Source organism: Podarcis raffonei, chromosome Z, assembly GCF_027172205.1.
Source record: "Podarcis raffonei isolate rPodRaf1 chromosome Z, rPodRaf1.pri, whole genome shotgun sequence".
Classification (NCBI taxonomy): domain Eukaryota; kingdom Metazoa; phylum Chordata; class Lepidosauria; order Squamata; family Lacertidae; genus Podarcis; species Podarcis raffonei.
The window spans coordinates 26,862,453-26,886,119 of NC_070621.1; the positions used below are offsets into that span (position 1 = coordinate 26,862,453).

A 23,667-nucleotide genomic window follows, 5' to 3' on the forward strand; every position below is an offset into this window, starting at 1 on the left:
TTAATTAATCAGTTTGGTGTTTATGCTGATCGTCAGTATGATAACATCATCATAAGTGTCGGAAGTTTAAAACTAAGGGAGGAAAACAACGAGCATGAGTTAAGACTGTCTGGATAGGGATCGGTATGCATGTAAGGCGATGGTGTAGCCATGATTTGAAGATTCCTTATTAACTTCCCCCTCCCTTGCAAACGTCCACTTTTTAAATTGCTAATAGGAAAAAACCCCAACCACCTCTCAACAGATTATCTATTGTTGCTTTAGCACCTAAACGCGCTGTAAATTTATAAAAGATAAAGGCAGTCATCACAACAGACAAGAGGAACGTTGGAAGCAACACCTTCTGACTACTAGTATTTATTGTCTTTATAATATACATTACATACATATATGTGCTGTATGAAATCAAAAGACCGGACTGTTCACAAAGAAAAAACAGCTGGTGAAATTCAAATATGGAAATAGGAAGTTTGTGTATGTGTATGGGCGAGGGCTGTGGCTAAGCGCTACAGCATCAACAGCACATCCCTTGCGGGGCATTAGGACCCAGGTGCAATGTCTGCCACCCCCCCCGTCAGAAAGCCTGGAAAGCTGCTGCCGACCAGTGTAGACAATACTGAGTGTAGACAATAGTGAGCCAGGTGGACCGTTAGTTTGATTTAAGCAGCTTCCCGCGCTCCTTATGAAAAAAACAATACGGAAAAAAAGAAAGTGAGGAAGGAACCTAGCACCAAAAATAAAAAATAAAAATGCTCAAGCGGGACTAAATGCTATTAATTAACCGGTATTGACTATTAAAAGCGCGACAACGCCGTTGGAAGCAACCCTTAAAATTTGCCCCTGCAGTTTCCCAAAGGGGGAGGAGCCTACTGTCTCGCGTCACGTGCTCCTCCGAACCATAACAACCACAACCTTTCCTTCCCATTCCCGCGCGCGCGAAGGCGCTCAGCGTCGTTCTCGCGGTTTCTTGCGATACCCGTCGCTGCCGAGGGAGGGCGGCGGGAGGAAAAGGAGGGGGAGCCAACGGAGGGGGGCGGGTTTTGAGGGGGTCCCTACCCCGCCCCCCCTCCTGCCCCCACAACTCCTGCTCTACCGACCGGTGGTTGCCGAGACACAAAATGGACGCTGCCGAGGCCGACGTCGTTGTCCCGGTGGCGGCGACAGCACTGACAGCGGCTCCGGCCCCAGCCGCTGCCAGCCCGGGCTGCGAGGAGGTCGAGGAGGAGCCCTCCACCTCGGCCGCTTTCTCTTCCTCCTCACAGGAGCCCGGCGGCCCAGAGGAGGTACGGCGCGGGAAACGGGGAGGAGGACGAGGGCGGCGGCGGCCTCTAGATCGCGCGCCACAATCACCCCAAACCTGTGCGTATGCTCAGAGGAACACTTTATTTTCATTTTTTAACAACCCCACCCGGAGCGCTAAGCTCCGGGGAGCCAGCATACGAAACTGCATCCGTCCTTTTGAGAGACCATCACCCCCCACCTTACCCTCGCGCGCCCATTTCTTTATTTTTCGTTTACACCAAGGCTGCAGAACCAGCGGTCCTCCAGATGCGTCCTCCCCATCAGCCGCCCAGCCAGCATGCCCAAAAAGTGCTCGGGAATGACAGGAGCAGCTGTCCAGCACATCTGGAATGGAGGATCGCTGATCTTCATCAGCATAGCTGTCAACTTTCAGATTTGAAAATAAGGGATCAGTAGCCTCACCTATCCCAGGGACAGTCTATGGGATATCTAACAATCCGGGATAGCAGCGGGAAACGGCACTGGAATAAGGGAATTTCCCGCAAAAAAGGGAAGGTTGACAGCTATGCCTCATCAGTCGTTTTACGCCCATCGTGGTCAGGGACTTGGGAAGGTTTACCATGCTGAGTCCTTGCTTGCCTGAGTAATCTGCTGTTTGATACTAAATGTATGGAAGAAACGCCCTCAGGCGAAGTGTATATCCTCCAGGCGCATGTTTATTCCACTTGTGGTGTGGGAGGGAGGGAGGGGTTGGCTTTGCGAGGGCTGATGCCAACCCATCATGTGCGGGTTTTATGTGGCTTCCCAGGGGCACCGGGTTGGCTGCTGTAGGAGGCAGGACTAGAACAAGGGTGAGGGACTTGTGGTTCCCAGCGTGTGTTAGTTATTGCTTGTTGCATTTCTTTCAAGGAGCTAAAGGTGTTGAATGTATTTCTCTCCCCCTGTTTTATCCTCACAACAACCCTGTGAGGTAGGATAGTCTGGGAGTGAGGGACTGGCCCAGTGAACTTCATGGCTGAGGTGGGGATTTGAACCCTGGTTTCCCAGATCTTAGTCCAGCATTCTATATCTGCTATACCATCTTCTCGGCAATGACAGTGCTGCCTGAGACTGATGGTGTGCAGCAACTTCAGGAGCGTCACAATTTCCCCATCCTTGGTTTAAGATTCCTTGAAGAGCATCAAAAGGTCCTGGGAGCAGGACTGTGAAGCTCAGTTATGGTGGGAGAACCAAGCAGTCCTCCTTGCAAGTTCTTGACCTCTTGCTTATGCCTAAATGCAATGACGGCAGCTGTGCACTGAGGCTGTCCACAGGACAGGTTGAGAGCAGGAGTGGGGAAGCTGTGGTCCTCTAGGTGTGTTGGTACTGAAACTCCCATATTCTCTGACTATTGGTTATGCTGCCCAGGCTGATGGGATGTGGAGTTCAACAAAATCTGTAGACCATCAGGTTGTTTATGATTTTTGTTAACCATCCAGAGTGTGTTACAGCAATATAAACAAACCACAATCAGTTAAATAAACACACAATCAGAAGAATAACTAACATAACCTAAAAACATAAAAAGCCAGGCAGATTCCATATAGTTAAACATTCTTTAGGAGTTTTCATTAGGTGCAGTTACCATCATTGGCCAGTTGCCCAGGTTCTACCTACTTTCTGTCCACTATGGGCACAGAGACCTGAAAAGAACAGATGATCAGTTTAGTTTGCTGTCCTTGTATATCCACCTAAACTATAACTCATATTTAAGGTATGATTGTTGGCTTATTGTGGTTCAGCAGGAACAAGCAGCAATACTTGAGCATGTTGTAGTTGCTCAAGTTTTGCTCATTCCCAGCCCACCTGTCCATTCCTGCCCACCTGTCAAACTAGCCCAACCCCTGACCTAGAGAGTGATCTAATTTATTTATTTATTTTACTTATATTAAGTAAACAAAGATGAACATTTTGAAACTGGAAGGTGTGCCTAATATATTTGTAACTAGTATCCATTCATTGCTGTTAATGATCTTATGGAATGGAAAATGTTCCTTGGAAAAAATAAAGCACTGGAATTTTCCCTGCCCCTGTGTAAGAGCCTAAAGAGCAACTTCAGGCATATCCAGTGCAATTTTGACTTCCCTTTTTCAACAGCCCACATGTCTCCCCTTGTTATACAACCATGTGTTTTTGAAATTTTCCTCAGTTTTAAAAGCAGTGCACAATATGTCACAGGGATGTGTTGCTGTTTGAAAATCTTAAGTTCAGATGCCCATAGGCACAACTACTTGTATCACTCTTTGAATCTTAAGCAATTTATGTGGTATCTAAGTGCAGGAAACTTTTCACAGTGGGTGTGGTGGAGGTATATGCATTGTTTTGAATGCACAAACAAGTTCTTTCCCTCATTTCAGAAGTCGTATTTTCTTGATTTTTACAGAGGCAATGGGGGTGGGGGAGGTGAGTTGAATGGGGAATTTGGTCCTCCATTAGACACACAGTAATTGTATAATTTGTCATTTTGTTTACAGAGAAGTGATCCTCCATTTCAACTAAAGCCCCCTCCAAAGGCATCTAAATCTGAAAAAGATGTTGATCCAGAGTATGAAGAAAAGATGGTAAATTTTCTGATATAGCAGTTTATCTGATAATATATTTGTTACGTTTTTGTTGAGCTTTAGTTGTGGTGAAAAGAGAAGTAAAAATATTAGTATACATAATATTAACTGTTCTAAAATAAAACAGATTGTTTTTCTAGACAGTTTTAGGAAGCTTTAAAGTGCATATATGTAAACATTTAAAAATATTATTTATTCATGATACCATCACAAAACAAATGTTTAACAGTCTGAGAGTAACACAAGGTGACATCATTTGAAATTAACCCAGACCCAAATAAAACTACATCATAAATGAACTTAAAATGCTGAATTTCCCTGGCAGATCACAACATGTGCCCTCCCTTTAAAGTTCCACTTTTAAGCAATATTTCAAGTAAAATAAATAAAAATAATACACGTGTATCTGAATAAAATTAGGATAATTTAACTGATGTTCATATATGCCAAAGTGAAAACAGCAAGCTATAACCCATTCAGGGGATCCTTAATACACCAAATCAATCACTAGAACAAGTTTGTGTATGTAGTATGTGCAGCCTTATCCCGTGCATGCTTACGTGGAATTCAGTTTTCCCCCATCTCTGGCTTGCTCCCAAGTAATTGTGTGGTGAAATTTGAGGCATTTGTTTGTATCTTCACATATAATAAAGCTGAGGTGGAGGAGTCTGCTGTTACCCAAAAGAAGCATAAGACCCATCTTACTTTACTGCTTTCCATAGATTTTAGCAAATTTATCCCTTCCTACCCTATTTGTAGTATTGGACCCAGTCTGTTGGAAAACTGCTTAAAAGTTACAGAGTGCAATAAGGTAAGCCAATAAAAGGGCAGGTTTTGGTCCACTTTTCTTTGTGCTCCTTTAAAATTAGTTCCCTCTACCCCCATTTTGGGACGCGGGTGGCACTGTGGGTTAAAGCCTCAGTGCCTAGGACTTGCCGATCGAAAGGTCGGCGGTTCGAATCCCCGCGGCGGGGTGCGCTCCCGTCGTTCGGTCCCAGCGCCTGCCAACCTGGCAGTTCGAAAGCACCTTTGGGTGCAAGTAGATAAATAGGGACCGCTTACCAGCGGGAAGGTAAACGGCGTTCCGTGTGCTGCGCTGGCTCACCAGATGCAGCTTGTCACGCTGGCCACGTGACCCGGAAGTGTCTGCGGACAGCGCTGGCTCCCAGCCTATAGAGTGAGATGAGCGCACAACCCTAAAGTCTGGCAAGACTGGCCTGTACGGGCAGGGGTACCTTTACCTTTACCTTACCCCCATTTTATATGTGAACGGAGTAAGTCTGTGTTACACATAATTGTCTTACATGTCTTTTAAAATCCAAACAACATCATCTATTCGAGGTTCCGTCATTTGGTGTGAGAAGTTTTTACTACTGCTTAAAAAGTAAAAACATTTTCTCATGTCAGTAGCCTTGACAGAAAGAATTGTTTTGATTCTAAAACTGATGCTCAACAAATCTTCTTTTTAATATTCTAGTGATCTTTCCTTAGGATGATCATACACAAGAGAAGAGTAGACTACTGTACTAGTTTTAAAGACTATGTGGAAGATGCAGTTTGTCAGAAAAGTGAGGAAAGTTGCACTTCTGAAATTCTCTCTTCCACACATTAAAAGTATAGAGTAACACTGTCCTCTGTTAGATTGGGTTACTCTCTGTTGTTCAAACAGTGACTGTATTTGCATAATCAAATATTAGCTTAATAAGATGAGATAGGAACAAGCTTCATGCACAACCAGTTTGCTCATTCCTTTGCATGAGTGAGTAGAGAAGCCAGGAAGCTACAGTTAACAATAGCTTTCTATTATATCAGAATTGGGAAACGATGGCTAATGTCTTCCAAACAAGCCAGAATATGAAGCCATGATTTCAACTTGGCTTCCAGATTATGCTTTGTTTGGATGCCATTAACCATAGTTACCATTCCAGCCTGATTACATTACTTTTGGCAGCACTCAGTGATTTTGTATTTCAAGCAAATCTGTAATTATGTTTGAAATTTATAGTAGCTTTTCACTATTGCTAGAATGTTTCTTGGTAGAGAAAAAGAAGAGATTTTCCCTTGAGAGGGAAAACCCCTAAAGATGAAGATCACTGTTGACAATAAAGTTAAACAATTTGAATAAAATATAAAATAGTATAGTATAGTATAAAATATAAAATAGTATAGTATAGTATAGAACAGAGATAGCCAGTGTGTTACGCTTCAGATTTTGTGTGGACTGCTGCTACCACCATTCTTGATCACTAGCCATGCATGCTGGTGTGATGAGAATTGGAGGGCACTATGTTGGCTATTGTGGTATAGAAAGACCTAATGCTTAGGATCTGTTGAGCGAAAGTATAGTACAACGTAAGAAAATATCCATATTAGAAACTCATTGATATGAATCTTGCTAAATAAGAATTAGCTCTGAAAGTCTACAGATTCCATTGAAGAGGAAACTGAATGATAACCAACATTTAATCATTCACTTGTTTCTGTGAAATTCTGTCAAGAATTAACTTCAGCTGCCCAAGTATGATAACATTATAGCAGCCATCCTGCAGTTTCTCAGAGCTGCTAATGGAATCGGACTTTTCAGTTAGCCAGTATTCAAAATCTGCCTCAAGAATTCCTGTAAGTAAGGAGACAAACATTAAGACAGTCTTCAAGTTAAAAACAGCTGACACCTGGCTGGTTTCCTGGTTCTTTGAAGGAGTTGTGTATTGTTGCTTCCAAGTTTGTAGAAAGATAGTGTGGTTGTAATCTTATGCACATTTACTTGGGAGCATTATTTCTAAATAGACATGTGTAGGATATTATTGTGTGCCTACTACAGAGTGTATGCTATTTTTGGACTTGAAGAAATTTATATCTCCCCTTTGCTCATTCTTTAAAACCTTAGCTTCAGCATACTTCCTGAGCAGTGTCTCAAAAAGACAGAAAGGCAAAGGAAGAAGTAACCAGAAAATACAGGAAGCTCTTGCTTATTATTCTAAATAGAGCTCTGCTCAGTTTTAGTCTGTTCTTTTTCAAATCCTGTATGTTAAATGTTTTCCCCCACAAAAGGCCTCAAAGCTTCAAGAAATTTTATGCTGTGTTATGTTGCCCTCATGTGGTGAAATGTTATGCTATCCTCCTTTTTAGCTTAAATTAAAATAAACTGCTTAGCATTTGTATATACATGCAGGTCCCGCTATCTGAATGTTTGTTGTCCATTTATCCAAATATAAAAAAATATGCCCAAACCCCACTACACACATGGCTGATTCAGATAGCTGGAGTTTTCCCATATCTTTGTTTGTTTGTGCTTTGCTGGTTGACTGCAACTATTTTCAGATGGAAAACGTAGAGAAAGGTGGGGAGAGAGATCGGCCAGAGAGCAGGAGAAATCAGACAGATCAGTTTTTCCTTTCTCTTTTCATTTGCAGGTTGGCTGTAGCCATTTTAGGAAGAAACCATGGCGGGAGGGGAGAGAAAGATGGATGTCCCAAGGGTGACTGATCCAAGGTCATTCAGTGGGTTTATGGCTGAATGAGGATTTGAGTCCAGATCTTCCCTGTTCTAGTCTGCCATTTGTCATAGTCTAGTTTCCAGGCTTTGGTCTCTAGTGGGAGGGGACAGAAGCAGCTACAGATAGACTTGTAGAGCTGGATAATGATAAATATTGCTACCATGCTGGAGATGGGAAGCAGAAAAAGTGTGGCTTGTTAGTAGTCACCTAGTGTGTTTGTGACAGAGACAGAATTTGAACTCTGGACTTCTTGGTTCACAGTGTAAGCATGTATACTCCTAAGCATGCTTTTATATATGTTGGCTGCGGCAAGCCAGTCAGATGGGTGGGATACAAATAAAAAAAATGTTGTTACTCATCTTAATGGGGCTTATTCTTAGGTAAATTTGTATAGGATTGCAGCTTTATTTTCATAGCCACTACAATTCACCAGCTGTTTCTTACTTAGGCCATCCTTACAAAAGAAGAACTGTGTAGCATATGCCATGAAACCATGGGGCTGTCACAGTATGTCACTGGTCCAATGCATGTTGCAGGTCACATTCTGGATCTTGTTTTCTCAACTTGGCAGAAAGGGTAATCTGAAGATGGGGGATATTGACATCAGTTGCTTGTCATGGTCAGATCACTTCCTGTTGAGATCTAGACTTTCAGCACCCTTTCCTCTCTGCAGAGGCAGTGGACCTTTTGGAATGGTCCGCCCTCAGTGGCTAATGGAGCCAGTGGATTTCAAGACAGTTCTGTGGAATATTCTGGCTGATATGAAGGGTGCTCCTGTCTAAGCGCTGGCTGACCTCTGGAACATCTGAATAGATTGGGCTGTTGATATGATCGCTCCTGGGTGCCCTTTCCTGCTTCGTAGAGCCATATTGGTTCCCTAGGTGGCACCACTTTGCAGTGGTTCCACTTCTACTTGGATGGGGACTGTTCTTTGGCTCCATGGAACCTTCAGTGGATATGCTGGACTGTTGTCTTGCCTTGATAATGGACTAGATGAGAGCCAACACACTGAAGCTCAATCCAGATAAGAATGAGGCACTCTTAGTGGGTGGTTCCCTAAACAGGATGGATGGGAGGTTGCCTGCTCTTGATGGGGCTATACTTCCTTGGATAAGTGTGTAAGCAACCTGGGGGTACTTCTGGATCTTTTGCTGTCGCTTAGGACTCAGGTGGCCTCACGGGTGTGGAGTGCTTTCTATCAGCTTTGGCTGGTAGCCCAGCTGCACCCATAATCAGGACAGTGATAGTCTCTGTTGTCTATGCTTTGGTAACTTCTAGGTTAGATTATTGCAATGTGTTATACGTAGGACTGCCTCTGAAGACAGTTCAGAAACTTTGGCTGGTGCAGAATTCAGTGGCCAGGTTCCTCACAGGGCAAGACAATTTGAGCATGTTACACCAATCCTGGACTGACTGCATTGGCTGCCAATTAGTTTCCAGGACCAATTCAAAGTGTTGGTTTTGAACTATGAAGTTTTACATGGCTGAGGATCTCAATACCTCAGGAACTACCTCTTCCCAAAGAACCTACTGGGAACCTGCAATAATCATCAGAGGCCCTTCTTGGTATGCCTCATCCATGAGAGGTCCAAAGGGTGGCAGTATGAGAATGGGTCTTTTCTGCAGTGGCTCTCCCTTTGTGGATGCTCTCTCCAGGGAGGTTCACCTGGTGACTTTATTATACACTTTTAGGTGCCAGGCAAAAACATTCTTCTTCAATCAGACCTTTGGCTGATTAACATCCTCTATCCTTTTAAATGTGTTAATGGGAGGGTGTGTGTTATTGGTTTGTTTACGTTCTTGTTTTTATTATGCAATTTGTGTTTTTATCTTGTATTTTTCTGAGATCTTCAGGTTTACACTACAGAAGTTGAGAAAATATTGTATTCTTGATTAGGAAGAGTGCAGTTTATATTGTATTTCATATATTATTTTGCTGCCATGCTTCTTTATGAATGGATTCTTGTAAGGCTTTGAGGTATTTTAAAAGTTTCAAAACGTATTTTTGTACTCTGTTGTTTGGTCATTTTTCTACCCTGCATTTGCCTACTTTGTGAGGATATTTTCTGAAAAAGTGAAATACAAATGTATAAAATAAAGATAAATGAAATAAATACTGTGTTTGTTGCCTTGAATATAGAAAACAGATCGAGCCAAGAGATTTGAATTCCTGTTGAAGCAGACAGAACTCTTTGCACATTTTATTCAACCTGCGGCGCAGAAATCACCAACATCTCCCCTGAAAGTGAAACTTGGACGACCACGAATAAAAAAGGATGAAAAGCAGAGCTTACTTTCGGCTGGAGAGTATGTCTTTTTAATTTAAATTACTGTTTGATATTAAATGCTATGTGTGTTTAATGCACTGCATCTTTTATATGCAAACCTGTACAGGTAACTTGCAATTTACATGGGAGTTACTTTCCTGGCCATCAAACATATAAGCAAAATTGCCTAAAGCTAGAACACTCCCGGAAAACCATAAAAACCCTAGAAAACCTAAAAACAGAGTAAGCTATCATGTCAGTGACTGTGACTTTGTGATACAGCCTCATCTTGTAATGAACCTTTGCCATAATATGCTCCTGGAATGGAAGATGGAAGATGCTCTACTTGAGGCTCCCGGGGGTCTCCTTGCCACACCTACTGGACCACACCTACTATGCAACTGGACCACACCTACTATGCAGAACCTGTCTCCTCTTGATTTAGGTTTGCTGCTGGGGCGAGGATCATGGCTCGAGCCTTCATTAAAAGGGGTCCTGTGGTCTAGCTTCTTAGGCTAGGGTGAAGCTGATTAAGCTGATAGTTTGGGCTCTGATACCTTTGCTGCAGCCTGCTGCTTACCCTGCCTGTCCCTGCAGCTTGGCTGCCTCAGGACTGTGTTATTCTCCAGCTCTGTGCTGGACGAATCATGGCTTTTATGCCTGACAAGGGTGGGGTGTGGTTTGAGAGAGTGAAAGTCCCATCTCTTGAAGCTGAGATGGCCAGCAAATTCAGGCATGGGGAGAAGAGAGCCAATGAGGATTTTTTTTTTGCCCTTTACTGTTTTGGGATTGTGCACTGCCACTAGGCCCACTTCATAATCCATACAGGTATCTATGTAGATGAAAAATAAAACCAATTCCCTATGTTCTGTCTGTGTTTTATACTGTGAGCTGTCACCTCAGAGAAACAGAAGACAGAAACTTGGTTTCAGGATGAGATGAAGCAAGGCCATTCTACATGGTGTGAACCTTAGGTATAAAACAATTTTTCCTCAGTTCCAACATGGAACTAAGGAAATTTGTATACAGAGAAAGAGTGGAATGGTGTCAGAGATACAGTCCCTCCCTGTAAGCCAGGAATTGGCATGGGGAGAAGAGAGCCAATGAGGATTTTTTTTGCCCTTTACTGTTTTGGGATTGTGCACTGCCACTAGGCCCACTTCCCTTCTTAGGCCCACAAAGGTCTACCCTCCAGTGAGAAGCACCTCTCTCTGGCCAATCCTGGGTTTTTGTTTTCCAGTAGAATTAGAGGTGCAGGGACTTAAGAGCGGGAGGATACCCTCTTCAAGTATGAACACCCTCTGTAGTCATAGATCAGGCCCTGTTGGGCAGATTGAAGCAAACCATGACCTCACCGGCCTTTGCAGTATCTGCCTCATGGCCACTGCTGAGGACGGTTTTTGCTTTGCTGGTCTTGGCATCCAGGAGGCTCCTCAAACCACCGTGCCGCCGCAGCATGACTTTGATGCATAGCTTGAAGAATTGTCCAAGATAGTTGAATTCAGCAGCTCTAGAGAGGGGAAAAGATGGTAGGCATAATGTCCTGACACTGGTCTAAATTCATCCTCCTTTCCTGTCCCATGTATGAAGAGTAGCCCCAAAAGGAAGTGAAGAGAGAAATGAAGGGCTACCAAACGTGTGAGGAAATGGCTGATTGAGTGGGCAGGAAGGAACTGGGGCAGGGGCTGTCCCACCCTTTAATGAGCATGTTTCATATTCACATAGTCCTTCCTTGTGGAGTGAGTTAGAGGAGCAACTTATTTGAGATTCCTTGCTCTACTACAGGAAAAAAGGCAGGACTTTTGTGGCATACAAAAAGGTCCTTGTGGAAAGCACATCATAGGTTTGACTAGTTTCTTCATTTTTTCTTCAGTTATCGCCATAGGCGCACAGAGCAAGAGGAGGATGAAGAGCTACTTTCAGAAAGTCGAAAAACCTCAAATGTGTGTATTAGATTTGAGGAATCGCCTTCGTGTGAGTATATTTATTAAAATCTTTTTCCATTTTCTTAAACGAGTTAGGAAATAATATTATAATCAAGCATATAGATAAAAAGTCACATTTTATGTGCTTTGCAGATGTTAAAGGAGGAACGTTACGAGACTATCAGGTTAGGGGGTTGAACTGGATGATCTCCCTTTACGAAAATGGCGTGAACGGCATTTTGGCAGATGAAATGGTAAAAAGCTTTCTTTTTGGAGTACATCTTTGGGGTGGAAGTGAAGTGTATATCTCTTGGAAGAAGACAATTCTCCAAGCAGAAAAAAATGGTTTTAAATAAAAATGTAATTCTCATTGAAGTCAGTGGCCATAAGCCAGATGTGGACCTCCAATGATGTCTCCCTTGTCAAATCCTCAAACTACTTTTTAAACTCTCATGAATTTAAAGAACAGTTTTAGATTGGAGTCCACATTTCCTATGCTTTAAGTAATCCAGGTGGTTTTAGTACAACTTTGGGAATAAGTCTCTTCAGCGTACTTAGCCCATAATTATTAGCTAATTGGAGAATATTTGGAGTAAGATTTTAAATCCATTGTCTTCAGATATCATACAGCTATTACTAAAAGCAATGGTGTTTCTTATTATCTTTGTGATTCTGATAAGCTATGATTCCTAATAAGCTAGTCAGATGAAATTGGCTAGAAGAATGTGACTCCCTGATGGCATTCATGGAAGAACAAATTTATCCTGTCATATGTCCATGTTAGTCATTTGTGGTGCCTGATTGGGGTGACAGGAAAGAAGAACCAATTGACCCTCAGTTTACTTGAGCTTTCTGTCTGGTTGCCTCTACATGATTGTTGCTTGCCCCAGGTAATGAAAGTAATTAATGGCTGCTAAGATGACAACTATAAATAAATGGTTGCGAACTGTTCCCAACCCTTATTGAAATAAATAGTAAATGTCCCATTCATTTTCTTAGTTGTGAATTGTGCTGCCAGTTAAAGCATAATGATCTTGGTCTAATAAATCATGGTTTATTTGATCAAGAGTGTTGTATTATGAGCACCACAATACATTGCTTTTGGAGTTCGTTAAGCAACACTTTTCCATAACATCTGAACTGGGAAACTGGTTTATTAATCTTGAACTACGGACCAGGATCTGATCATGGTTTCATTTTATTTTTATAGTTCAGGATTAATAAACCAGAGTTTCCTGGTTCAGATGAAATGGGAAACTATGGCTTAACAAACTGCAGAATTAATACTGTTGTGGCATAGAAGACGAGAGAAGGCAGCACAATGCTTGCTCTCTCTGACAAACCATGATGTGTTAGATGAAGATCACTATGTCTAAACTGACGTACTATTGACTGAGCTCATGAAAGATTTCTCATGGGTTCATTGACAGCAGGTCTTTTGAACTTTGGTGGAAATAGAATTCAGTATGGTGACAGAGGAGATAAGTATCACAACTTGCCTGCCATTAGCATATCCTAGTATTATGTGGGCATTTTCTCTTTGGTATGTAGAAAATTTACTGAACTCAGAGAGTCAAGGAATAACAATTGTGTGTAATTCAAAGAAAAGATGCATAATGCATAGCAGTAGTACAGACTGAGACTCAAATATTCAGTTGTAACATGGCTAAGAGCAAAATGTAATTAAAAAATTCATTCTCTGTAATAATTCATGCATATTGCAGAGGAATGCTTATGAGAAGCTGTAGTTTTATTATCTCAAAACAAACTCTAACCAGAGTTGTAATTTGCATATTGCAATATATTGAAATTATGGCAGATTTCTATTCCATAAATTGTACCATGTTCGTAAACTTTTCTACTCATTATTATAAATGGAAATCAGTTCAGTGCTGCTAACAATGATGCATAACTTTAAATAATTTTTAATACTATTGTAGGGTCTAGGAAAGACTCTGCAAACAATTGCATTGCTGGGCTATCTGAAACATTACCGAAACATTCCTGGCCCACACATGGTTCTGGTCCCCAAATCGACTTTGCACAACTGGATGAATGAATTTAAACGTTGGGTTCCATCTCTACGTGCCGTTTGTCTCATTGGAGACAAGGATGCCAGGGTAAGTGAGCACTATGTAAAGAAGTGACTTGCTTTTCAAGTTGGGAGTGTAATGCCATTGCATTTGTATAGCATCATAATTGTGCACAGCAGTTTACAGGTTAAACCACACATCACTAATGTTCTTATTGTTTTACTATGATTTTGTTTTTTAACTTTTTATCAGATTTTGTATGGCTGTGTTGTTTATTCTTGCTAGCCCCCTCAGACTCCGTTTGGAGAAGGGGCGGGATATAAAAGTTTTGTATGTATTAATGAATGACATACTTCATTTTAAGATGCATATGTCACATCAAGGTTCATCTGAGAAGAGGCATTCACTTATCCCTCCCCTCCTTTATTTTTAAATATATATTTGTCATCATTGATTTTTATTTATTTACTGGGGGGGTGAGTCATTGTATTAGCCTTTATGGAACTTGATTTCCTCCCCACCTTCCATTTCTTCTTCATTTTTGTGAAATGCTTTCCCCTTATAACTAGTATATGGCTGCAGGAGCAGCTTCCAAATGAGTTAGGTGGCCCTATTCAGCTTACCTATCTAGAAGTGTTTACCATGTTCATTTTTCATTAGGCTGCTTTTATCCGCGATGTTATGATGCCTGGAGAGTGGGATGTGTGTGTTACCTCCTATGAAATGGTAATTAAAGAGAAGTCTGTTTTCAAAAAATTCAACTGGAGGTATCTGGTGATTGATGAAGCCCATCGAATCAAGAATGAAAAATCTAAGGTGAGCCTAAGCTTTATTTCTGTAGATACCTAGAGAAATACTACAGAATACTAGGATAGTGGAAAAATCTGGTAACTCTTGAATGGAAGGATAACTTTTTGTACACTTTGAGAAAATAGGAAGCAATAGGAAGTAAAAAAATAGGAAGTTAAAAAATAATTCCTTTCAGAATGGCAGGCAGGGAAAAAATGAAGAATTTAAAACACTAACTGTTACATCCGAACAATTAATAATGCTTGTAATTATTATCTTAGGTTATGGGAGTTTGGAGCTTCATTTTGAAATACTTTGTATGTACTTTCATTTGTAAAAAATGTATCCTGGAGTATGGTAGTAATGTAGTAGTAACAAGTGCTCTTCTAAAAAATTTCCTAGCTCTCTGAAATTGTTCGAGAGTTCAAGACAACAAATCGGTTGCTATTAACAGGAACTCCCTTACAGAATAATCTTCATGAACTATGGGCATTGCTCAATTTCCTTTTGCCTGATGTCTTCAATTCTGCAGAGGTGAGATTGTACATTATGTTAAAGTCCTATTTTTTGGTTTTGCACACTTTATATGGTAAACTAACTTTTGCCAATAATTTAAGTTATCTTTTTATCATATTATAATGGTTTACATTCTTAAGAGAAGGTAAATGAATAGAGAGGGAAGTTAGGGAAAAAATTATGTAGCAGATTCTTAATACAGCGGTACCTCTGGTTGTGAACACAATCCGTTCTGGAGGCCCATTCGCAACATGAAAAGAGTGCAACTTGCAGTGGCGCATCTGCGCACAGGCAGGTTGTAATTCGCCGCTTCTGTGCATGCGCGTGACGTCATTTTGCGTTTCTGCGCATGTGCGAGCGGTGAAACCCGGAAGTAACCCTTTCCGGTACTCCCGGGTCGCCGTGGGGCATAACCTGAAAGAATGTAACATGAAGCGGACGTAACATGGGTATGACTGTACTGTTACATGGTGAAGTTGCATAATGAGCAACTGAAATGGTCAGTGTGGGTAGAGGACATTTTACAGGAGGAGAGGGACTAAATCGTCATTGCATCTTTCAGATGCAAGTATTAGTTTATAGTATTGGTGTATCTGAACTGCATTGTTTCCTATTGACTTAGCTTTTAGTCAGTGTACTCTACACGAGCATTTGAAGGGAGGGGTAGGTGGAACTGCTTTGAGAAGTTGGTTCAGCCACTTTGGGCCACATTTTAAGTGGATCTGCACATTATATGAGACACAGGGATGCTTTTCACAATTTGTAACAACATTTGCTTGTGCCTGTTCACGTACGCCCCCCTGCTAGTGATGCACATCTATGGCAGAAATATAATAATGTCAGGGCATAGGTATGCTTTACTAGATGTTAAAGAAGGGAAGAACTTGACACACTGTTTCCAGTGGACAGCTTCGTTTCTAGTTTACTAAAATTTCCCCTTGAGTTTTGAAAGTACAAACACAGTAACAACAAACCCAGTAACAACAACATAATTTTTACAGGACTTTGATTCATGGTTTGACACTAAAAATTGCCTTGGTGATCAAAAACTTGTAGAGAGACTTCACGCGGTAAGTATGGCAATTCTGCTTTCTGAAATAAATTTAATTTCTCTTCCATTGTCTTGTACGAATAGTATATTATTCTTAGCGTAACATCTTAATGTACGTTTCTGAGAAATGTGTTGTGTATATTGTGATGTGATATAAGACAGAATTTGTGGAATTCTGGTGAGGCAGCCATTTGTTTACTACTTATTAACATAACTATTAATGTGTGTCTTTGTGTCTTTTCCCAACAGAAGCAAAGCATCCAGTTATTTATACTATACACTCAGTAAATGTATTTAGAATGAGGCGCATCTTGAAACTTCCCTTTCACAATTTGTGATACCAAGGTCTTTAGGAGATACATTCTGTGTACGGGGGTTCTAGTTGCTCCTGTTGCTCCTATAAACACCATGAGAAATGGTCATGTATTCTGCATGCTCTCCCACCTCAAGTAGCCTCAAAAAATTAGCATTAGGAAAAGGCATCACAAGAGCAGTATAAGAAGTCTAGGACACTGGCAAAACAAATACTTGAAATGCAGACTTGTAGCAATGTGTAAAATGTGTTGATGTGTTGATTTTTAGGTTTTGAAGCCATTTTTGTTACGGCGTATAAAAGCTGAGGTGGAGAAGAGCTTGCCACCTAAAAAAGAAGTAAAAATTTATCTAGGACTCAGCAAAATGCAGAGGGAATGGTAAGATTCTTTTTTAAATTTAATTTAAAATCAGTCTTTTATACTGGCCTAACATAGTGACTATAACAAATTAACAGTAAAGACCCGCTTCAAACCTACATATGATTTAAGCTACACATTCATTAAATTGCCTTGGGCAAGCTACCACATCTCAGTCCCAACCCCGCACCTTAGTCTGTAATAGAGAAATAATAGTACTGACCTACCTTACAGTACTATAGTAAATATTACTGAGACAATGTATGTGAAGCACTTTGTACACTTTAAATGTACTATATAAATGCTAAGTATTATAATCCATACAGGTATCTATGTAGATGAAAAATAAAACCAATTCCCTATGTTCTGTCTGTGTTTTATACTGTGAGCTGTCACCTCAGAGAAACAGAAGACAGAAACTTGGTTTCAGGATGAGATGAAGCAAGGCCATTCTACATGGTGTGAACCTTAGGTATAAAAACAATTTTTCCTCAGTTCCAACATGGAACTAAGGAAATTTGTATACAGAGACAGAGTGGAATGGTGTCAGAGATGCAGTTCCTCCCTGTAAGCCAGGAATTGGCTTGCGGGTGTGTGATGAAGGAGGCAGCATATCTCTTGGCTACCACTTTAGTATACAGATTCAGTAGCTTTGGGGCAGGATTTTGTGTTTGAGCTAAGCTGGACATGGGTATTTGTGTTTCACTATGGTCGTGTAGCAGGACTTCCTGCCCATGCTTGGCCCATAGTAGCACTTCAGGATAAACTCAACTGGGGGCTTCAGAATGTGCAGAAACTTGTCCCATTGTTTCCTATCTTTCTCCTAATCTGTGCTTGGAGTGGCCTCCCTGTCCCCAACCACTGTCAAATCTGATGGGTGTGCAGCTAGTGCTAATGAATCTTTGTTAGAATCACATTTTGCAGAAAAATAAAATAATATTAGAGACGTAAACCACACTTAAATAAATGCCAGTTGCCACTGTGTAAATACGTAAAGCACTGGGATTTAGATGCCTTCATATTTGTATGCTTTCATACGTCCAAGGACAAAGAGTTGTTTTTAAATTGTCCAATAACCTTTTAGGTATACCAAGATTCTAATGAAAGATATTGATATCTTAAATTCGGCTGGAAAAATGGATAAGATGCGGCTGTTGAACATTCTGATGCAGCTGCGGAAGTGCTGTAATCACCCATACCTCTTTGATGGTGCCGAGCCTGGCCCACCCTATACCACTGATACTCATCTTGTGACCAACAGTGGCAAAATGGTTGCTCTGGATAAATTATTATCAAAACTCAAAGAGCAGGGTAAGAATGGCTTGTTATGAGTCACTGTTCATTTAGAAATGTATTTCGTCATTGTGGCGTGACCAAGTAAACAGAACCCTGGGTGAAACTATGAGGGAAATAAATTTTAAGGTTCTCTGGTGGATCCCACTGAATGAAAAGGGGCAAATGGGATGCATTTCTGGATGCAGCCTAGATGGGGAAAAACCTGGAGTCAACTGGGGAAGAGTGCAGATTTAGTTCCCACTGCGGGTGGGTCTATGAATTTGTCCCTTTTAATTTATCCATCTATTCATATGGCAAAGAATACAGTGCCTAAAAATGGGGACCTTAAAGTAATGTATTGGGAACAAACCCTGCCATTACTCTTGTAGAAGACCTGGCCTTCAGCAGGGCAGCCCAAGGTGATGTGCAATATGTCTGTGTTCTGCAGAGGCACATATTGCACCTACCCAGGGTTCTACACCTTAGCCAAATAGATGTGTACAAAGTGGTATTTTAAATGGACGAAAAGTAGTGGGCTGCAATTATCAGGATCCAAAATTGAGAAGACCAGTTGTTACTGCTGTAGATCTTTGGGGTGGAATTCCTGAGACTAGGGAGATGCCAGTGAAGCAGAAGACATCAGATTGGAATGGGGAAAGCCAGGTTTTAGTATGGGGAAGGGACTTGGGAACTGAGAGAAAGTTATAGAGGGGAAGGAGCAGTACCAGAAGCTGTAGAAGAAAGGATAGAGTAAAATGGAGAGGCAGTGTATGGGACAGAGAACACACTTTTATTTAATATAAGTGTAAGTTCAGCAGTGTGATGAATTGTTTTCTTAGAACTTACTTGTCTCGCAGGTTCCAGAGTTCTCATTTTTAGCCAAATGACCCGTCTGCTGGATATACTGGAAGATTATTGTATGTGGCGGGGCTATGAGTATTGTCGATTAGATGGGCAAACACCGCATGAAGAGAGAGAGGTGAGAAGGATTTATGTAGCTCATTGGATTTTCATTCCATTCTATCCTGGAGGCATGTTGGAGCCTTGACAGTAGCTGTCCAGTTGCTCTTATACGGTGGCTAGTCATTTCTCTGTTGGCATTTAAGCTTCCCTGAGTGCTATCTTGCTAAATAAGGATTTCTTTTATGGCATGCCTTATAAACAGGGATTGATCTAGGGTTATTAAATGGTCCTTTGAGTTTCTTTCATATCATTCAGTCTTCTAATTTGTGTTTAAACAGTCAAGTGAAAGATGCATTTACAAAGTACCTGTGAGGAATAAGCATCTAGAAGGTTATCTGTGATTCATTGGTTCAGGGGGCCTTGTGGTACTAGTGAAGTTGAAGGAAATTATTTTGATTCATGGTGATCTTACTTTGTCCATATTTAGCCCAACAGCTTTTCCAGGGAAAATAAGCAACTTTTGCAATTTTAATACCCCGTAAACAGGTTATTTTCATGAAATCCCTGCAATTTAAATTGTTTTCCCTTTATAGGAAGCAATAGACACCTTTAATGCTCCCAACAGCAGAAAGTTTATTTTTATGCTGAGTACAAGAGCTGGAGGCCTGGGGATTAATTTAGCAACAGCTGATGTTGTTATCCTCTATGACTCTGACTGGAACCCACAAGTTGATCTACAAGCAATGGTGAGTACTCTTGGTATGTCTCATGCAAAACTAGAGTTCCTACTGTAGTGACAACAGGATAGTTAGAACTGATAGGCTGTGCCTGTGGAGCTGAGAGGCAGGCTTGGAGCAATCTTTCAGAGAGCCAAGAGCCTAGGAACCTGGCTTTGGCTTGCTTCATGTGTAATAACAAACAGGTGTGGGTGAATATAAGGGGAAGGGGAAGCACCTGGGCCTATCTTTCATAATACCAAATCATGGTTGGTGTTAAAATCATAAAATCATAGTTGGAAGGGAACCTGAGGATCATCTAGTCCAACCCCCTGCAATGCAGGAATATGCAGCTGTCCCCAAACCTGTGACCTTGGTATCATCAGCACCACACTATAGGTATGAATAGGACCTGCAGCTGTGAGCCCATAACAACTGCAGGGATCCAGGGAAGAAAAAAATGTCCAATTTATTCCCTGTTAAGAGGAGGAGTAGCTGTCTATTCAGTTGTAGATTTGGCAGTGGACTGGGGAATTTATCCCAAGGAGCTATGCAAGAGTTAAAGGATGAAGTGGAGTCTTAGTATCTCAATATAGGGGTCTGTCAAATGCTCATAGACAGAACATAGGTACACACATAGAAGTGCCAATGCAGTGCAGCACATTGTCACACTGATGCATTTGGGCATAGCCACATTGCACAGACCTGAAAGAGAACAGTTAACAGAATATTTCTGAATGTGGATAATGCAGCAGTTGCTAAGCCTTTGTTGACTAGGAAATCCATTTTTTAAAAAATGGATTTTTAAAAAATGGATATCTATATCCACTTTTCTGCTTTTTTTAAGCACTTAGGCTGTTGTATTTCCTCTAAAATCATAACAAAATAACAAATAAATAATTAAATAAATATTAAAACAGAAGCACATAGAAGCCAATCATTTGGGAGAGCTAAAACACTATTAACAATCTGAGATAGTGGTGGGGAACATGTTGGCCATCAGATGTTGTTGGACTCCCAGCACCCATCAGCTTCTGCCAGGATATAGGACTATGGGTGTTGCAGCCCAGTAAATATCCTTTGGAAGGCTACCTGTTTCCTATGCTTCAACTAAGCTGAAGGCCTGCTGAAAAAGCAAAAGTTTAAAAGTGGTATCTCATGCTGTTAAAGAAAAAAATAAGTAGATTTTGCAATGGCTTGCCCCAGTTCAAGTCTTGGTGCAGCTGCTGCCGTTAAAATGAATTGAGAAAAAGAGAAAACAGAATAACAAGCTGCTTATGTTAATACATGCCAGCTTTGAAGGACTTCTAAAAATAGGGTAAACAATTAAAATAAACAACAATGAAAAATATTTTCATTTGTGCTAACCTTAATAATTACAGGGCAGTGTGTGTGTTTTTTTTCTTCTGTCAGAATTTCAATTACAGATGTGCCAGGATGCTTTTATTTAAATTTGCTATTTTTGTGATTTAGGATCGAGCACATCGTATTGGTCAAAAGAAGCGAGTTCGAGTATTCCGACTTATCACAGACAACACTGTTGAAGAGAGAATTGTAGAGAGAGCTGAGATAAAACTGAGGCTAGACTCAATAGTTATACAGCAAGGTACTGCGTAATATTTAACTGTTAGTGGCTAAATAGTCGCTCACCTGGGGCTCCGGGTGGGCGGCATTTGCCGCATGGCACGGCCGCGGCTGGTCCGGGGAGCCTGTCACCTTCCTACGTGGCTGGGGGAGTGGATGGTCACCTGGTGCCACCCCCCTCCGGCTGCAATGGACCTCCAGGTAGGGGTGGTCAGTGCCTGCAAGGCCCATCAAGGGGAAGAGCATGGGGGCTGAGCCCGCCCCTGGCATATTTAAGGGAGTGGCCAGGTGCAGGCCACCCTCTTTGTAGATCGACACAGGATTTTCCCACCCGCTCAGACTGTTAAGGGATTGTCCATTGGGGAAAACACGCAAGCTTGCTATGGCTTATGTGGTTGCCATATTCGGGGATAGGGAGGAATTTTCTACAAACGAATTGGCCAGCTTGCAGGGTTTTGCCTACCTCATAGCATCCGTCACAACTTTGGTGGATAAGGCATTGGGTGAGTTCTTTGTTTCAAGGGAACCCTGTTAGAGGGGTCCAAGAGGAGTGACTGTCTGGGAGTCCACAGGGAGACAAATAGGCCAATTCAACTCTCCCAATGGCGGCCTGTGTAGTGTCATGGCACCCAATCCATGTTGTGGGCGACTTAGCAGCACAAGGTTGACCCCACTGAGTTCCTATCAGGTAGCAGGCAGGCTGCCTGTTGCTGGATACATGCCCATTGCCATAGCCAAACCTCCTTTCCTGTAATCAATAAAGTTGTGGCATAATTCAACTCAATACCAGTCTCTTGTGTCCATTCTGGAGGCCCTCCCTGCACCGGCCGCGGTCATCATGTGCCTGAGGCGGCAAATGTTTGTCATGAAAAGGAATAGATAGTTAGATAGATATTCTAGTAGAGTGTTTTGCAATGCACCTAGGAGACCCAGCTTTTAAATTTTTTTTGCTGGGCAAGCCGCTATCTGATCATCTCTGTCTCGTGTCATAAAAAAGAGTCACAGTGCCAGTTGTCATCCCACACACAATTATTTTGGAGAGATGAGTGAGTTGTTATACAAGCAAAAAGCAATTATTTAAGATAAAATCAGGCTCTTTCGTAGCAAGGATATTTCAGCATAGATAATTATTGGCCACTCTTTACTCATTCACGCAGAAGACCCTCAAAACCAACAGGCTTTTTATGGTTAGGATATGTAAAGTGTTACTCTAATCATTGACTTAATGTTAGCAAAGATTAATTTTGTAAAGCAGATTAGAACTTAGCTTTCAGCTGGTGAAAGCTCTATTGAAGTAGTTGAAACTTTGTGACTATGAAATATTATGTAGGTCAGGCATCCCATTTGTTATCAAGTTTTTTTAAAAAAGAAATAAAATATATAAATGCTGGGTGGGCAACATAAAACTCATAAGCCATACATAAGCTCAAGGGATTTTTCTGCAGTCTGCAACATCTTTGTTAGAATGTCAGCTTTTGGATGCTCTAGGCACTTAAGGATTCCAGGGGGATGTTCTAAAAATACTGTGTGAAATAATTGGGATTGGAAACAAAAAATGGTTGTAAAAGAAGACTATTTTCTTTGCTCAACATCTCTTCTGATTTTGAAGTCATAAAGATTTTCAAAGCCTGTCTCATATTTTTCACATATGAACCAGAATATTGCAAAATAAATGCTTTTGTCCACAAATGTTAGTTGAATGGCCACTGTGGTCATAAAAATATCTAAGTTATGTTAATGTAGTACAGCTGAAACACGCTGAATGCTCAGCATCCTTCTATCTTACATTTCTGATGTGCCCCTCAATGCCAAACAAGTAGGCTATGCCTTCCAAATATGTTATGTTCGTTAGCAGTGACAGCAAGGCAGAGGTGGCAAACCTTCGGCCCATGGACCAGTCTTGGCTTGCCACAGAGTCCAGTTTGGCTCATGAAGCCATCTTCCCCAGACTGCACCACCCCCATCAGCTGATGTCACTGGGGTGGGAGGAAAGGATTTAATCCCTTATTGGCTGCATGCCTATTCCTATCATCTGATGAACAAGAATTAAAGTACATTGCAAAAGCCCTGTCTGAAGCAGCTTGTGCTTCAAAAGTCAGTGGATGGGCAGTGACAGCAGTGAGATGGGTGAGCACCTACCCTGCTGCTGCTGCCCATTCACTTGCTTAAAGAAGAAGCGCCTCAAACAGGACACTACTGTTTCAAGAGGCTGAAATGGGAGTGTAGGGGCTGTTTTAAAGCCTTTGTAAATCTCCCCATGTTTCCCTTTTAAACCTCGGATTGGCCAGGCTTGTAGGAGGAATGTTGCAAAGCCGCACAAGAGATTTTGTCAGGTGAGCATCCTCCCCCACTGGTCAAATTTGGCCAGTTAGGCTGATCCTTATAAGTTTCTGACCCATGGAGCCAAGAAGTTCTCCATCTCTGAAGTAAGAAAAAATGCTCAAGAGTTAGTTTGATGAATCTATAAAATTGCATTAGTTTAATGTGATGCTTACTTTAGCTCATTACCTACACCTATAGAAATTATTTTTAAAACTTATGCATTTTTGGGTTCTAAATCATGTATTAGGATTCATTCTTACCCCTCTGCCTTACTACA

General features: G+C 41.4%; 1 protein-coding gene across 1 annotated transcript in view; it reads left to right on the forward strand.

Annotated features, from left to right (window-relative positions):
- The first annotated feature begins 901 nt into the window (after positions 1-901).
- The window catches only part of SMARCA1 (SWI/SNF related, matrix associated, actin dependent regulator of chromatin, subfamily a, member 1), a 46,610-nt gene continuing 23,844 nt past the window's right edge, over positions 902-23,667 (forward strand). The window contains exons 1-14 of the mRNA XM_053373476.1: positions 902-1,283; positions 3,756-3,842; positions 9,479-9,645; positions 11,479-11,579; positions 11,684-11,784; positions 13,471-13,650; positions 14,224-14,379; positions 14,755-14,886; positions 15,870-15,938; positions 16,502-16,611; positions 17,675-17,901; positions 18,723-18,844; positions 19,362-19,514; positions 20,958-21,090. Of these exons, the coding sequence (XP_053229451.1) occupies positions 1,119-1,283; positions 3,756-3,842; positions 9,479-9,645; positions 11,479-11,579; positions 11,684-11,784; positions 13,471-13,650; positions 14,224-14,379; positions 14,755-14,886; positions 15,870-15,938; positions 16,502-16,611; positions 17,675-17,901; positions 18,723-18,844; positions 19,362-19,514; positions 20,958-21,090 (1,903 nt within the window). The 5' untranslated portion in view covers positions 902-1,118. The remainder of the gene's footprint in view (positions 1,284-3,755; positions 3,843-9,478; positions 9,646-11,478; positions 11,580-11,683; positions 11,785-13,470; positions 13,651-14,223; positions 14,380-14,754; positions 14,887-15,869; positions 15,939-16,501; positions 16,612-17,674; positions 17,902-18,722; positions 18,845-19,361; positions 19,515-20,957; positions 21,091-23,667) is intronic.